General features: G+C 47.5%; 1 protein-coding gene across 1 annotated transcript in view; it reads right to left on the bottom strand.

The window, feature by feature from the left end:
* Positions 1 to 14,791, bottom strand: part of LOC311229678 (copine-9-like) — a gene marked incomplete at both ends in the record, with an annotated part of 679,647 nt that overhangs the window by 143,042 nt on the left and 521,814 nt on the right. Inside the window, one exon of the mRNA XM_084315753.1 lies at positions 7,958 to 7,999. Coding sequence (XP_084171879.1) covers positions 7,958 to 7,999 — 42 coding nt within the window. The remainder of the gene's footprint in view (positions 1 to 7,957; positions 8,000 to 14,791) is intronic.

The raw sequence follows: 14,791 nt of genomic DNA, 5'->3' as shown, positions 1-14,791 counted from the left end.
TGTTTAGAGAAAGTGTGATGAGAGGGCTTCCAGAGGTGGTTAAGAATAGACTGGAAGACGTGGTGGGGTTAATGGACATGACTTATCCTTTGTTCTGTGCACATGTAACACATAGTGTGGAGAAGCAAAGGGCTCAGGAGCAGAAAGTCAGGGATCAGGATAGAAATGACTCAAGGAAGTTAACTCAGCAACAACTGCAGCCCCAAAGGAGGTTGCAGGCAGTAATGGTGTCATCTGCTACCTCTCCACCCATGCAGGACCAGGGACCCCCGCCTGCACCTCAGGTAGTGAGAAGCTATGGCTATAGTTCACAGAACCAGGCGTCCAGGCGGCAGGCAGGGAATGGGCAATCAGGCCCACGGTTTACACAGGGACCGGGGAACGAACAACAGTTTCCCCGTTTCCACTGTTGGAACTGCGGCATGCAGGGACACAGGGAAATGAGATGTAGGCAACCATACCGTCCCGGCTCGGAGTATGGAAGACCCGTGCGCCAGGGGGAGTCACAAGGGCCCCACGACCAGGGGGAGACAGGAGGGCCCCGAAACCAGGGGGGTAATCACTAGGGGTGCCCAGAGAATGCGACGGGGGGAAATCAAATGATTGTGGTTTCCAAGGGAGCTGAGCAAGAACCTATTCTGCAGGTCCTAGTGGAGGGCAAATTAACAGAGATGATGGCAGACACTGGAGCAGGTTTTTCCTGCATAAAGCAAAAATACGCCGCTCACTTACCCCAGTCTGGACAGTATGTTCGGACGGTCGGATTCTTGGGGAAAAACAACCGATAGCATATTACTCTAGAGCTCTGTCGCCGGTAGAGCAGGGTCTGCCACCTTGTTATCAGGCCCTGGCCGCCGCACATTTGATGTATGAGAAGGCAACGGCCGTGACAATGGGATATGACAATTGCATTTGGACACATCACAAATTGGCAAACTTGATTGAAAGAGGCAAATTTGTTCTGACCAGCCAACGGCAACAGGCTTACATGAGGCTCCTGCAGTACTCGGACGTTACGATAAAAACATGCCACGGCAGTAACCCGGCGGATCTGGTACCACTCCCGAGCGAGGGTCAACCGCATGAGTGTGAGGTGGAAGCGACAGGCTTTCGTGAAACTCCGTCCTGATTTGGGAGTCGACCCGCTCGCGATAGCAGAACTCTCACTTTTTGTGGATGGGTCCTGCTATCGGGAGGGGGAAAATTTAAGGTCAGGATACGCCGTCGTACAGTGCAAACCTAACGGAGAAACACTAACAAGAAAGGCCGAACAATGCATGCAACCATGTTCGGCCCAGCTTGCAGAACTAATAGCACTAACAGAAGCATGCATAATAGCTAAAGATCGCACGGTTAACATCTTTACAGACTCTGCGTATGCGCATGGCGTATGCCACCTATTCGCGGCCATTTGGAAGGCAAGAGGCTTTAAGAAATCGGACGGCTCACCGATCCTTCACCACAAGCAGGTTGTGGCGCTTATTCAGGCTGTAAAGTTGCCCAAAAGCATTGCTATCGTAAAGTGCCAGGCACACAGAAAAGACCTGTCCTTTGTGACGACGGGAAACAACGCGGCGGACGAGGCCGCGAAGGCGGCGGCTGCGGTGCCGTCCACGGCTGTTCTGATGTTTGCGGCCGAACTGACGACTGAGGTAACTGAGGATAATTTGAGTGATCTTCAGGACTCAGCCACGCAGGCCGAGAAACAGTCGTGGATGGAGAGGGGGGCTGTAAGGGGGGCAGATGGTCTGTGGAGGAGTCATAACGGTTTGATAGTCGCCTCCATCGATCTTCTGTCCTTAGTGATACCTGAGGCTCATGGTGTTGATCACTGTGGAAGAGCAGAGACCCTGAAACGAATCACGAAAATGGGATTTTGGTCCCCAAAGCTTCAGGCACAAATTGACGTTACACTAGCCAGGTGTTTAACATGCTTACAGGGCAATGTGCGCAAAGGAGTACCGACAGTGGCGGCTTACACACCCCTCCCTGAGGGACCATTCAGACATCTGATTATGGACTATACAGACATGATAACGCCAGTGCAGGGCAAACGATACCTCCTGGTAGTAGAGGACTGCTTTAGTCGCTGGATTGAGGCCATTCCATCTAAACACAAGAACGCGGACACAGTGATCAAGTTCCTGTGTCGCGAGGTCATTCCGAGATTTGGAATTCCCACGATATTACAAAGCGATAATGGCCGCGAGTTCATCGACAAGGTGGTTAAAGGGCTGATGCAGAAATTAGGTATAAGACAGCGCCTTTCCTGTGTCTATAGTCCCGGGTCGCAGGGGAAGGTGGAAAGGGCCAATCTGGTCATTAAAAACAAACTGTTGAAAATCTGTATGCAAACTAAGCTTAACTGGATTGATGCTTTGCCGCTTGCTCTGATGGCTATTAGAAGCAGCGTAAACCGCCAAACACAGCTAACACCGCATGAAATGCTTACAGGCCGCAGCATGCCAGCACCGCCATTTAGACACCTGGCTAGGGGCCCGGCATTAGATATTTTTGAGCAAGATCTGAAAAAATATCTTCAGCAAGTGACTAAAATACATGAAGCTGTGTTTCGACAGGAGCAGAGAAAGGAGAGAAAGGGGGAGAAGGAGGCGGAGAAGGAAGCCACCAAACCGAGACTGATCCCTGGGGACTTGGTCTTCGTAAAGGTCCACAAGAGAAAGTGGTCATCACCCCGGAGAGAGGGCCCGTACGAGGTGATCCGATCGACTGGAACGGCAGTCCAAGTCAAAGGATCAGCGACCTGGTTCCACTTCAATCACTGCATAAAGGCCAGCGGCGATCTCTTGGGGGATACAATCGATCGCAGTTATGCAGAACCCGACATGGAGGGTCCGAGACGGCAACTGGAAGGTGCAGTGCCTGCTGATGCTCCCGCAGATGTTGGCAGCAGTGTGCGGACGGTCGGCCGGGCACAACGACGTCATTAAGAACCGTCACGGTCGACCCGTCCTTGAGGATGACGGGTTTGAGTGGGTAGGAGTCCCACGGGGTCCCGCTCAGGCTCAAGTACCAGCAGACTTTCATGACCAGGCTCAGAATCAGGCGCCCCCTTTTCCCTCCATCGAGGAAGGGGGGGAGAAGATAAGACTACAACCAAACGGGGTGTTTCCCGTAGGACCGCAAGGGCATGTTTTTGATTTTGACCATTCCCCCGTTACAGGCGGGGATACTTACCATTATACTAACGAGCATCGGGTTGTGGGGGTAGATAGGAGAGTTGAGCCTGTCCCGAACCAATCACAGGGGACAGGGGTGAGGGGAAAAAGGGAGGTCAAGGACACTGAGTCGGAAGAGGTGGGGGGACAGGATATGTTCCAGAGGACAGCCGGAACGTTGAGGGACTCAGTGGGCTCACTCTGGGCCAGGTTGAGGGGTTTGCTTCCTTCCGGGGAACAAGATGGGGGCGACTATGACTATGACGAGGAAGACCCGGAGGCTGACCCGATGTATAGGGCGGCTTTAGGGAATGAGTGGTTTAAGTGGGTCCAGTACACGAGCGCGCAGAATCAGATAGAGGATTGTTATGTCTGCTCCAAGGCACGTCCGGATAGGCTGCTGGTGAAGGGCACGAAGTTCAGTTGGGCTCAGTGTGACAGGGACGCAGAGGCATGGGAGGGGCCCCATAATAGTCGCCCTTGGTGCGAGGCAGAGTGTTTGGGGTTTCTCGGCTCTAGTCGTTTTAAGGCGGCAGGAAACGTCACGGATTTCAAGGATGTCACTATGCGGGAACGGTGTAGGAAATTGGATGTACGTGTGCAGGGGGTAGCGACGGGGTTGCCAATACCCAGAGGTGTCAAACTATGGCTGACCAAGGATTTCGAGTGCTTGCGAAAGGAGGGGACCCGGGATGTAGGGGAGGTGGCAGAGGGGCGGTGCACTACTATTTGGAGCATCACGACTAACTGTACGAAAGAAGGAAAGTGTGGACACGGGGTCGTGTTAAAGGGAGTGGATACCAACCCACGGCCTGTAGCTTGCCCTTTTCATGTCCAGGATATGGCACTGGCGGACCAATACTGGCTCTGCGGCGGTAGGAGGTTGAGGAATACACTTCCTTTAGATTGGTCAGGTAGATGTGCCCGGGTTCAGGCGATCATGCCAATGGTGGTCCTACCATTATCAGTGACGGAAGGACCTTCTGAGTCTCCTATCTCTCGAACGAAGCGTAGCTACAAGGCAGACCCAAGGGTGTATCTGGACAGCATAGGACAGCCAAGGGGCATTCCAGCCGAGTTCATGGCTAAGAATGAGATTGCGGCAGGGTTTGAGTCTATTCTGCCATGGATATCGGTCAATAAGAACACCGGGTGGATCAACTATTTGTTTTACAATCAGCAGCGGTATCTCAATTACACCGAGGAGGCGTTGGATGCAATGGGGGACCAGATGCACGCGACCAGTACGGTGGCGTGGCAGAATAGACAGGCTCTGAACTGGTTAATGGCGGAGAAGGGTGGAGTCTGTTCCATGTTTGGACAGTACTGCTGCACATTCATTCCGACGAATGTGGGGCCAGGGGGAAAGTTCTCCGAGGCCATGGCTAAGCTGAAGGATTTGAGGGAGGAATTGAGGGGGAATTCTGGCCGGAATGAAGAATGGTGGGGGAGTGGGGTGTTGGAAAGATTGGGACAGTGGGGAAGCATAGTGATGCAGACGGGGATATCCATCGGGGTGGCAGGGTTGATATTGGTTCTCCTTTTCTGTTGTGGTATGCCTCTCTTGGGTAGGCTGGTAACTTCACACGTAACGAGCCAAATGCTGATGGTGGGACAGAAAGAGATTGAGCCACAAATCGGGCCATATCCTCAGCTTTATGCTGCCTTAGAGGGAGACGAGGGGATAGAGGATTAGGGGTATGGTGAGGTAGGGACATTTTCTTTTTGTTGGTTCTTTCCTTTAAGGGTGACGGGGGATGGTCTGAGCGCAGTTTTGTTGGTTTATTCCTTTAACTAGGAATTTTAGTCTGATTTTCTAATGATCCTTCGGCATAGAGATTGCAACCATTGAAAATCATTGCATTGTTTTTTATTTTTTTATTATTTTTTGTTTATTTTACTTGTGGTCCTGGTCAAACCGGAATGGGAAGGGGCATCGGCAGAGTGTCGGTTCTGAGCCTGAGGAAGCATTGAGAAGAAGTGGTCGGGGGATCGGTTCTGGGGACTGGAGGGACAAAAGGGGGGGGCTAACGCAGTGGGCAAGATGGGCACCTCCCGTCGAAGATGGGGGGACACGTGGTGAGGTCGGTACCAGCGCCTCCCGTCCAGGCATGGGGACATGCTTCTACGAGGACTGGAGGTGTGGCGTGGTGGTTGCTGTATTGGCAAAATGTGACTTTTGGCAATACGGTGAGGAGACTATGGCGTGGGCATGGAAGGGGGGCTGAGCGATGGACACTGGGACTCAATGTTATGGAAGAGACAATGTCATTTTTTTTTGGGAGGGATGTTCTATGTTTAGTTCTGACGGTCAACTTCTCCTTTCCCTGATGAGAGTCGCGGTTTCCGGCCGGAACTGTGGCTCATTTGGTAAGCGGTGGAGGTTGGGGGGATTTGTCTGTCAGGTTAGGATTATAAATTTTTTTTATTTTTTTTTTTTTTTGATGTTTTATTATTACTCTTGTTTTGAGCGGTTTTGTGTTTATTGTGAGAACGGTAGTCAGCTTTTGTTGGTCCGTTAGGGGTCCAGTGAATGAAGTAAGGTTTCTTGTTTAGTTAGACGTTCACATTTTCTTGGTTATATGATTTGGGTGGGACTAGGGATAGCCCCAAATGGGGGAATGTTGGGGAAAATGTGTATACGAGGGTGGAGGTAGGAAAGGGGTTAGTCTTGACTAGTTTAATATAGGTCAACTAGCAGGGCTCAAAGACACTAGGGCGACAGTCTGGCTGATGTTCTTAAAACAGCTTCAAGATAGTAGATGGACATTTCAGCACATCATATCGTGTGTTCTAATCTTGTGTCTTTTCTCTCTTACACACATACACAGCACACACACACAGACACACACAGTCGCACAGACATACACACCGACACACACACACATTCCCTGTGTCACAATACACACATACAATACACACACGTCTGTACACAGACGCACACACACACACACATACACACACACACACACAAACACACATATCTCACTCTCTCTTCATGTTCTTAATGTTTTACATCATATCGTGTGTGGATATCATATCTTGCTTATCTCTCCTCATGTTCTCTCTCTCTCCAATGTTAAATCTACGTATCATCTTAATGTACGTCATGTCAGATCTGACATGATGTGACACGTCATCATATCTGTCATGGGGGCAGGACTGAGAGGGGATTTAGGGACAGGCAAAGGGTTCCAGGACAGAGTGTTTTTTGTTCAAGCTGTGGCGATCATCTTTGACCCATAGCTCTTGCTGTTAACGAACTTCTTTTCTTAAATAAATTACCTATTTGTTACAATTGGAAATATCGTCTCCTGCTGTGTCAAACAACCTTTCCACAACACTCTCTTGTAATGTCAGCGAATGAATAAGACCAGGAGGAATCCCCCCTCCAGTCACAAAGAACAAGCTGTGACATTTTGAGGGAAAATTCTGTCTGAAGCCATAAATGATCGAGGGGAAGGAGGAAGGAGGCGAAGCGAGGAAGGAGGGGGTGGGAGAGAGGGAGGGAATAACATGCATTTACAATGTTGTATTGCCCACGGTTGCGCCGTGGGCAATGTGTGGCAAATTGTGGTCACTCAGTGTGACTCATTCAGTCACGAACACACTCAGTCACAGATGTTCTGTGAGGGACATTTAGTCAAACGCATGCCAGGATCATGTACATGCTTCTAGCGACTTGCACTAACAAGTCAGCCTGGTATGCCCTTCAAAAGACAGCTGGCACATTTCACAACTGGCTGCGCCAACACAACACATAACGTTAGCTGCACTGTGGGTCTGGATCGTCTGCTTGTTGGAATACTTCCCATGTGATTTACATGATTCCACATGTGATCACATTAGGGCTGCCCATTTTTTTCAGGCCCTCTGTTACATTCAAGCTTAAAATATGGCTCGTGTAGGCCTTGAATGTAAAATGGTGGACACAGGACACTGGACAAGGGTCCCACAGAGTGATGAGAAATTTGGTTTGGTCTATTTTGATGAAAGTGAATTACATTTGCCAAGTGATTTTGAAATAATTGTCTTAATGATTGATATGAGACCTAAAATCTCATTGTATTCGTACATGTTCTAAATGAGCAATCTCATTCTCATGGACCACCACCCATTTTTAGGTTTCCCTCCCCTTCAAAACTTAATTTTCACCGTATCACATGTTAAACTGTTTCCAAATAATCACATGACATCACATGTTGTGATTTGTGAAGGTATCACATAGGATAACATGTCAAAGCAAAGTATCACACGTCATAGGCTACCGTGAAAAGTACACACATGAAATCATGTAAGCACAGGTGGAAACATGTGCATCAGAAATGCTTGTGAAAATGTTTCAGCAAAGCGGTAAGAGGAGAGGAGGAGGGCTTGTTGCAATTGTTAATGCCAGCTGGTGTCATCCTGTGCACATCACCATTAAATAATGCATCCACCGACATTGAACTATTGGCACTAAGTCTGAGGCCATACAATCTACCGCGAGAGCTAACAGGTGTGCTAGTGTTGACTGTTTACATCCCACCGACAAAACACCTGGACGCATTCTTCCTCATTAATGGGGACTCTTCAACCATGTAAAACTAAACAAGAACCTGATGAACTTCACCCAGTTTGTGACCTGCAAGACCAGGGAAAACAAGACACTGGACCTACTGTATGCACACAGTTACATTGGGAATGAGGAGGGGGAGGAGGAGAGAAAAGGACAAAGAGGAGGTGGTAGAAGAGGAGGAGGAGGAGGAGGAGGAGAGAGATGGCTGTGAATTACATACCTTCCATCTCTGTCCCAATCATACACGTCCACCTTGACAGTCCTGCAGTGAGAGAGGAGAGATAGCAGAGATGAGATTCACAGAGAGGGCGGCTGTGAGAAAGTGACAATGAGAAGGAGACATGCAGAGAGGGAAATAGAGAGGCAGATGTTGATGGATGGGAAAGAAAGGGGGGAAAGAAAGGGGGGAAAGAAAGAAAGAAAGAAAGAAAGAAAGAAAGAAAGAAAGAAAGAAAGAAAGAAAGAAAGAAAGAAAGAAAGAAAGAAAGAAAGAAAGAAAGAAAGAAAGAAAGAAAGAAAGAAAAAGAAAGAAAGAAAAAAAGAAAGGAAAAAGGAAAAGATAAACAAAGGTGGGAGTGGGAATGAGAAAAGAAAGTGAGAGGCTCAAATGTGCTTTGAAAAGGGAAAATGAGGAGAGGCAGATGTAGATGGATGGGAAAGAAAGAAAGAAAGAAAGAAAGAAAGAAAGAAAGAAAGAAAGAAAGAAAGAAAGAAAGAAAGAAAGAAAGAAAGAAAGAAAGAAAGAAAGAAAGAAAGAAAGAAAAATAAAGAAAAAAATTAAGGAAAAAGGAAAAGATAAACAAAGGTGGGAGTGGGAATGAGGAAAGAAAGTGAGAGGCGCAAATGTGCTTTGAAAAGGGAAAATGACTTCAGGTTTTGAATGGAACAAGCCTAAAGATGTCAGCCAATCAAAATGATAATGTGGTGTGAGTTGATGCAGCCACCACACAACAAGGGCAGCAATCTGCACACCTCCGTATTCATTTTATTTGTGTGATTTTGCATCAATATGGGTATAAAATGAGTATGCTGTGAGTCCCTGTGCTCATGTTTGTTTGTGTGTGTGTGTGTCTGTGTGTGTGTGTGTGTGTGAGAGAGAGAGAGAGAGAGAGAGTGTGTGTGTGTGTGTGTGTGTGTGTGTGTGTGTGTGTGTGTGTGTGTGTGTGTGTGTGTGTGTGTGTGTGTGTGTGTGTGTGTGTGTGTGTGAAAGAGAGAGAGAGAGAGAAAGACATACATGAGTGAGAACATGTCAAGTTTATTTGTCACATACAGTATTATACATGTACATTACAATGGCAGTAAATGCTTCCTTTGTGTGCCCCTTTAGACTGTGCATGCATGAAATAAAATAAAATCACTTGATAAACTCAATACAACTCAATAAACAATACATCTCAATACAACTCTTAAAGCTGCAGTGTGGAACCTTTACATATGAACATCTGTGACATTTAAGCCTTGCCAAACGAGTTTACACAATGCTGATTAAGCCTCTCACTGCCAGGGGACTCTCTGTATCTCTCAGTATACTGGAGTAGTGTCTGTGTAGACATTCCCATGTGTAGGGGTGTGTTCCAGTCAATATGTATACAAATACAGAAAATCAGGAATATGGAAAGGATTGTAGTGCGCAGATATGCAAATGAGTAGATGTGTAAATGAATGGGTGTGCAAAGTAATACATGTATGATGCAGTCAGTGGACCTCATGCACCAACGGATTTACGAGAAAGATTACAAACAAATTTCATCGTAGCTCCACTTACAACCTTTTTGGGCCGATTTTGGCATGGTTCGGTCATAAACCTCCGGTCCCCGCTCCTCGTATCCCTGCACCTCACCTCCCCTCACCTTCTCTTGGACAGCTCTCCTCACATCCTCCACCCATTCGTGGTCCTCTACCCCCACCTGCTGGACAATTCCCAGGTCTACCCTCACTACTTGTCATTCACTTGTGTCTTGTCAAAATATCATTATTCCTCAGTGTACTCAAGTTTCAAGTTTCTTTAATAGTTGTCATACAGAAGTACAGAATACTTTTATACAAAATGCTTCTTACTGTTACGCTCCAGAGACTGTGCAAGACAAGATAAGTATGAAATAAAATAACATAGTATAGCATGTAAATTAGAAGTAAAAAAATTAGGTCACAGTGTTCAGTATAGACATATGTACAATGTTCGATGCAGAATAGACGTAACTGAGTTACCATATAATATACAATATACTATGCAGTGTACTAATATACAATACTATATAGTGCAAGGCAGAAATGGGATGAGGTGCAATTTAGGTACAATTTACAGTAGGTGTACGAGTTGTAGGGCAAATCCTTTATCAATAAATATAAAGTGTGTTTGTGTGATCTAAAGTGTGGAGAGTGGGTGCTGCAGTGTGGTTGTTTAAGTGAGTGTGTGCGTGTGGGTGTGTGTGCTGTGTGCATTTGATGGTTGTTGCATAGTGTTTATTGTTCGTTTAGCAGCCTGATGGCCTGGGGATAGAAGCTTCTTCTGAGTCTTTCTGTGCTCGCCTTAAGACTCCGGTATCGCTTGCCTGACCGCAGCAGTTCAAAGAGGCAGTTGTTCGGGTGGCTGGAGTCCTTGATGATTCTCTTAGCCTTCCCCCTGCACCGCTTGTTGTAAATGTTCTGGAGGGTGGGAAGCCCCCCTCCAATTGTGCGTTCGGCTGAACGTGTCACTCTTTGTAGTCTGCTACGGTCTTGTGCAGTGCTATTCCCAAACCAGGAGGTGATGTTGCCAGTCAGGATGCTCTCTATTGTACATGAGTAGAAGTTCCTAAGGATCTTCTGACTGACTTGGAACTTCCTTAGGCGCCTGAGGAAGTAGAGGCGTTGTCGTGCCTTCTTCACAACACTGTCAATGTGTGTGGTCCATGTCAAGTCCTCGGATATGTGGGCTCCGAGGTACTTGAAACTGTTCACTCTCTCAACCGGTGCCCCGTCGATGCTGAGGGGGCTGTAGTCCTTGACCCCCGACCTCCTGAAGTCCACAATCATCTCTTTTGTTTTGCTGACGTTCAGGGAGAGGCAGTTCTCCTGACACCACTGTGACAGATTCTCTACCTCTTCCAGGTAGGCCCTCTCGTCGTTGGCAGAGATCAGGCCCACCACTACTGTGTCATCAGCAAATTTGATGATTGTGTTGTTGTTCCGCTGTGCCACGCAGTCATGTGTGTACAGGGAGTAGAGGAGGGGGCTCAGAACACAGCCCTGGGGGGCCCCTATGTTGAGCGTGATGGATGAGGAGGTGCAGTTGCCTGCTCTTACCACCTGGGGTCTGCCCGTCAGGAAGTCCAAGACCCACTGGCAGAGGTCATAGTTAAAGCCCAGGTCCCTGAGCTTGGCTATGAGTTTGGAGGGGACTATGGTATTGAATTCTGAGCTGTAGTCGATGAACAGCATTCTCACATAGTTCCCCTGCCTCTTGTCCAGGTGTGATGCTGCTGTGTGCAGCACATGGGCTATGGCGTCCTCCGTGGACCTGTTGGGGCGATATGCAAATTGCAGGGGGTCCAGGTTGATGGGGAGGGAGGAACAGATGTAGCCCTTCACTAGCTTCTCAAAGCACTTCATGGCTATGGAGGTGAGGGCTACAGGGCGGTAGTCGTTGAGGCAAGCGGGCGTAGATTTTTTGGGTACTGGGATGATGGTGGACTTCTTCAGACAGGTGGGGATGACAGCCTGTTCCAAGGACAGGTTGAAGATGTCAGTGAATACCGGGGCCAGTTGGTCGGCACAGACTTTTAGGACGCGGCCGGGGATGCCGTCCGGTCCTGCTGCCTTCCTGATATTCACTTTTTTAAAGGTCCGCCTCACCTCATGCTCTGTTACCCTGAACACTGAGTCTCCATCAGCAGACCCCCCCCCCCCCCCCCATTGCCGTGGTTTGTAGGCTGGTGTTGTTATTCACAGCCTCAAACCTCGCATAGAAGGAATTGAGATCATTTGCTAAGGAGATGTCACTGTTCAGTTTGAGGGAGGTGCCTTTGTAGTCTGTCATTGTTCTGAGGCCCTGCCACATACCTCTAGAGTCAGCCTGTTCAAACTGAAGTTCAACTTTATCCCTGTAACGCCGGTTTGCCTCTATTACTGCTCTCCTGACGTTGTATCTGGCTGTCTTGTGTTCTTCCATGTTGCCTGTCACCAGCCCGGTGTTGTAGGCTGATGTGCGCACTTTCAGAGCCTCACGGACGGATTTATCTACCCAGGGCTTTTGATTTGGGTATATTCTAATTGTGGTAGAGGGGATTGTTTCTTCTACCAGAGTACAGACAAAGTCAAGCACCGTTTCAGTGTATTCGTTAATATTGGCTGTGTTATCACGGAATACACTCCAGTCGCATTCAAGCGCAGCTTGGAGTGTCTCCTCTGACGTCACGGTCCAACGCTTAACCTCTCGCGATACTACCGGCGTTCGCTTGAGACTTTGTTTGTACTTTGGCAAAAGAAAGATGGCGGCGTGATCGGACTTACCGAATGGACTAAGAGCCTGTGACTTGTACCCATTCTTAAATTGCGAGTATACATGGTCTAATATGTTCTCGCCTCTGGTGGGACAGGTCACATGCTGATAGAAATTCGGCAACACCTTTTTAAGACGCGCGCTGTTGAAATCGCCCAGAACCAAAATGGCAGCGGCAACGCTAGCTATCTGTAGTTTGTTTACCTCGTCGTGTAACTTTGAAAGTGCGGCCCCAGTGTTCGCGTGTGGTGGAATGTACACTCCGATGAGGATGATGGACGTTAACTCCCTCGGGAGAAAGAAGGGTCGACATTTGATCGTGATAAACTCCAGGTCTGGGGAGCAGTGGTTAGACAATTCCTTTGCGTTGCCTAAATCGCACCACTCCTTGTTTATCATGAAGGCAATGCCGCCTCCTTTCGTCTTTTGTGACTCTTCTGCCATCCGGTCCTTGCGGAGAACGAAGAAGTGGTCTGCCGGTTCTATTGCATGATTCGGGATGTCTGGAGACAGCCAAGTTTCTGTGAAACAGAGGACATTGCAGTCCCGAATGTCCCTCTGGAATTGGATCCGTGCTCTGATGTTGTCCAGTTTATTTCCTATCGATTGCACATTGGCCAACAATATGCTGGGCAATGTGGTTCTGTGTCGTTTGGACCTCAATCTATTCCGGACCCCGGCTCTTCTTCCACGTCGTCGTGCCTTCTCCTTGCCTCGGCCACAACAAAGGATTTCGGCGGGCCACTGCTGCTGTTCAGAAATCCGATCCAGAGAGCAATCCAATCGGTAAGTTTTCCTTAATCCAATGTCAATGATTGACTGACGGTCATACACATATAATGCACCAACAGTTGGTGCAAATAAAACTCTTAAAACTATAAAAATTTACAAAAGTAAGCACAGTCTCGACGGAGCTAACAGAAAGGCGGCCGGTCGGAGCAGCTCCCCGTCTTGTTATCCCTTCCTGTGTGCCTGTTGCCTTTTGTATTCCCTTGTCTGGTTTAGTGTTGTCTCCAGTGTGTGTGTTAGTGTATTTATTATCAGTCTTGTTTTAGTGTCACTGTAGTCTGCCAGTCTGTATTCCCTCCCAGGTGTGTCGTTCCAATCAACCCTCATGTGTCAATTAGTGTGTGTATATATATATATGTCTGGTCTGCCCTGTCGGTTCATTATCCTGTTTTTCCTGTTTATCCTGTCTACACTGTTACTCTGTTATCCTGGTTGCTCGTTCTTGCTGTATGCTGTATCCCGTGTATCCTGTTCCTGTCACGATTAGTGTTATTCGTTTGTAGCTTTTGTACCTTTATGTTTTTGCCCTTTTGCCAGCATTGCTGAGGTTTTGTTTGTAGTGTTTCAGTTTGTAGTGTTTCTAAGTAAAGCTCTTCCGCTTGGAATTACACCCTGCCGTTTCCTGCCTGCTCTCTACTCGTTCTGTCCTGCACCTGGGTCCTACACACCTACCCACCCTAACAGGTTCCTTCTCTGGGATTCACTCATTGCTAAGAGCAGGAATTACGAGCACGGAAGAGCCGCCATAAGTCGGACAGACTGGTGTGCGGTGTCTTCTTAACACATCCAGTGCCGTTCACGAGAGGTCACTGTGGGTCGTGTGTGCCAGCACTTTAATGAATGGGGATACATGCCGGTGTTTGCAGTGCTAAAACTATATTAAATATTATAGCTATGGATCTAATAATATAGTCGATTTTCATTGAGTTTCTTCTGGTCAAGATGCAAAAAACAGATAATTCTTTCATCCATACATTCCCGTTTATACCGTGGTGAATATGAGTATAGTTTTAGAGTAATTCTGTGTAATCCCAGGAAACGCCGCTAAGCAGTGTTTACTGCATTTAACTAGAAATCGCGCCATTCCTCGCATGGATCAACAATCAATCTGAAATCAATGCTATATTATCGGTATTATGTTTCATCATGCATGCATGAAAGGGTGGGGGGGGGGGGTTTCTATGCTTCGATCATCACCAACGGCATACGTTGTGGAGTAACGTTACAATAACACTTTTGATCACAACGAAGGCATGCTCGTATCAACATCGTAAAATAACAGAGGATGCCAACAAAAAAAGTTATTAAAAAGATTTTATTAAAATCTTTTATAATATTTTTTTTTTATATTTAAGCCAAGCAGTCACCATGTACAGTATGGCTCGCGGCCAGTCAAACCAAGCAGTCACCATGTACAGTATGGCTCGGCGGCCAGTCAAACCAAGCAGTCAACATGTACAGTATGGCTCGGCGGCCAGTCAAACCAAGCAGTTACCTAGCCCCTTTCGTGACTGCGATGCACTGTAATCACAACAACTACTACCTTACACTGTAATCATAACTACTACTACCTTACACTGTAATCATAACTACTACTACCGTACACTGTAATCATAACTACTACTACCTTACACTGTAATCATAACTACTACTACCTTACACTGTAATCATAACTACTACTACCTTACACTGTAATCATAACTTGCATTTGGCATTGGGTGCATGATGCGCATGCGCTGTGATGGCGCACCAGGCAGCCAAATACAAAAATACAGCAGTTTTGAG

The sequence above is a fragment of the Notolepis coatsorum genome, assembly GCF_963971535.1.
Source record: "Notolepis coatsorum genome assembly, chromosome: 6".
NCBI lineage: Eukaryota > Metazoa > Chordata > Actinopteri > Aulopiformes > Paralepididae > Notolepis > Notolepis coatsorum.
Note: the sequence above shows the minus strand (reverse complement) of the source record. Positions and strands in the feature narration are given on the sequence as shown.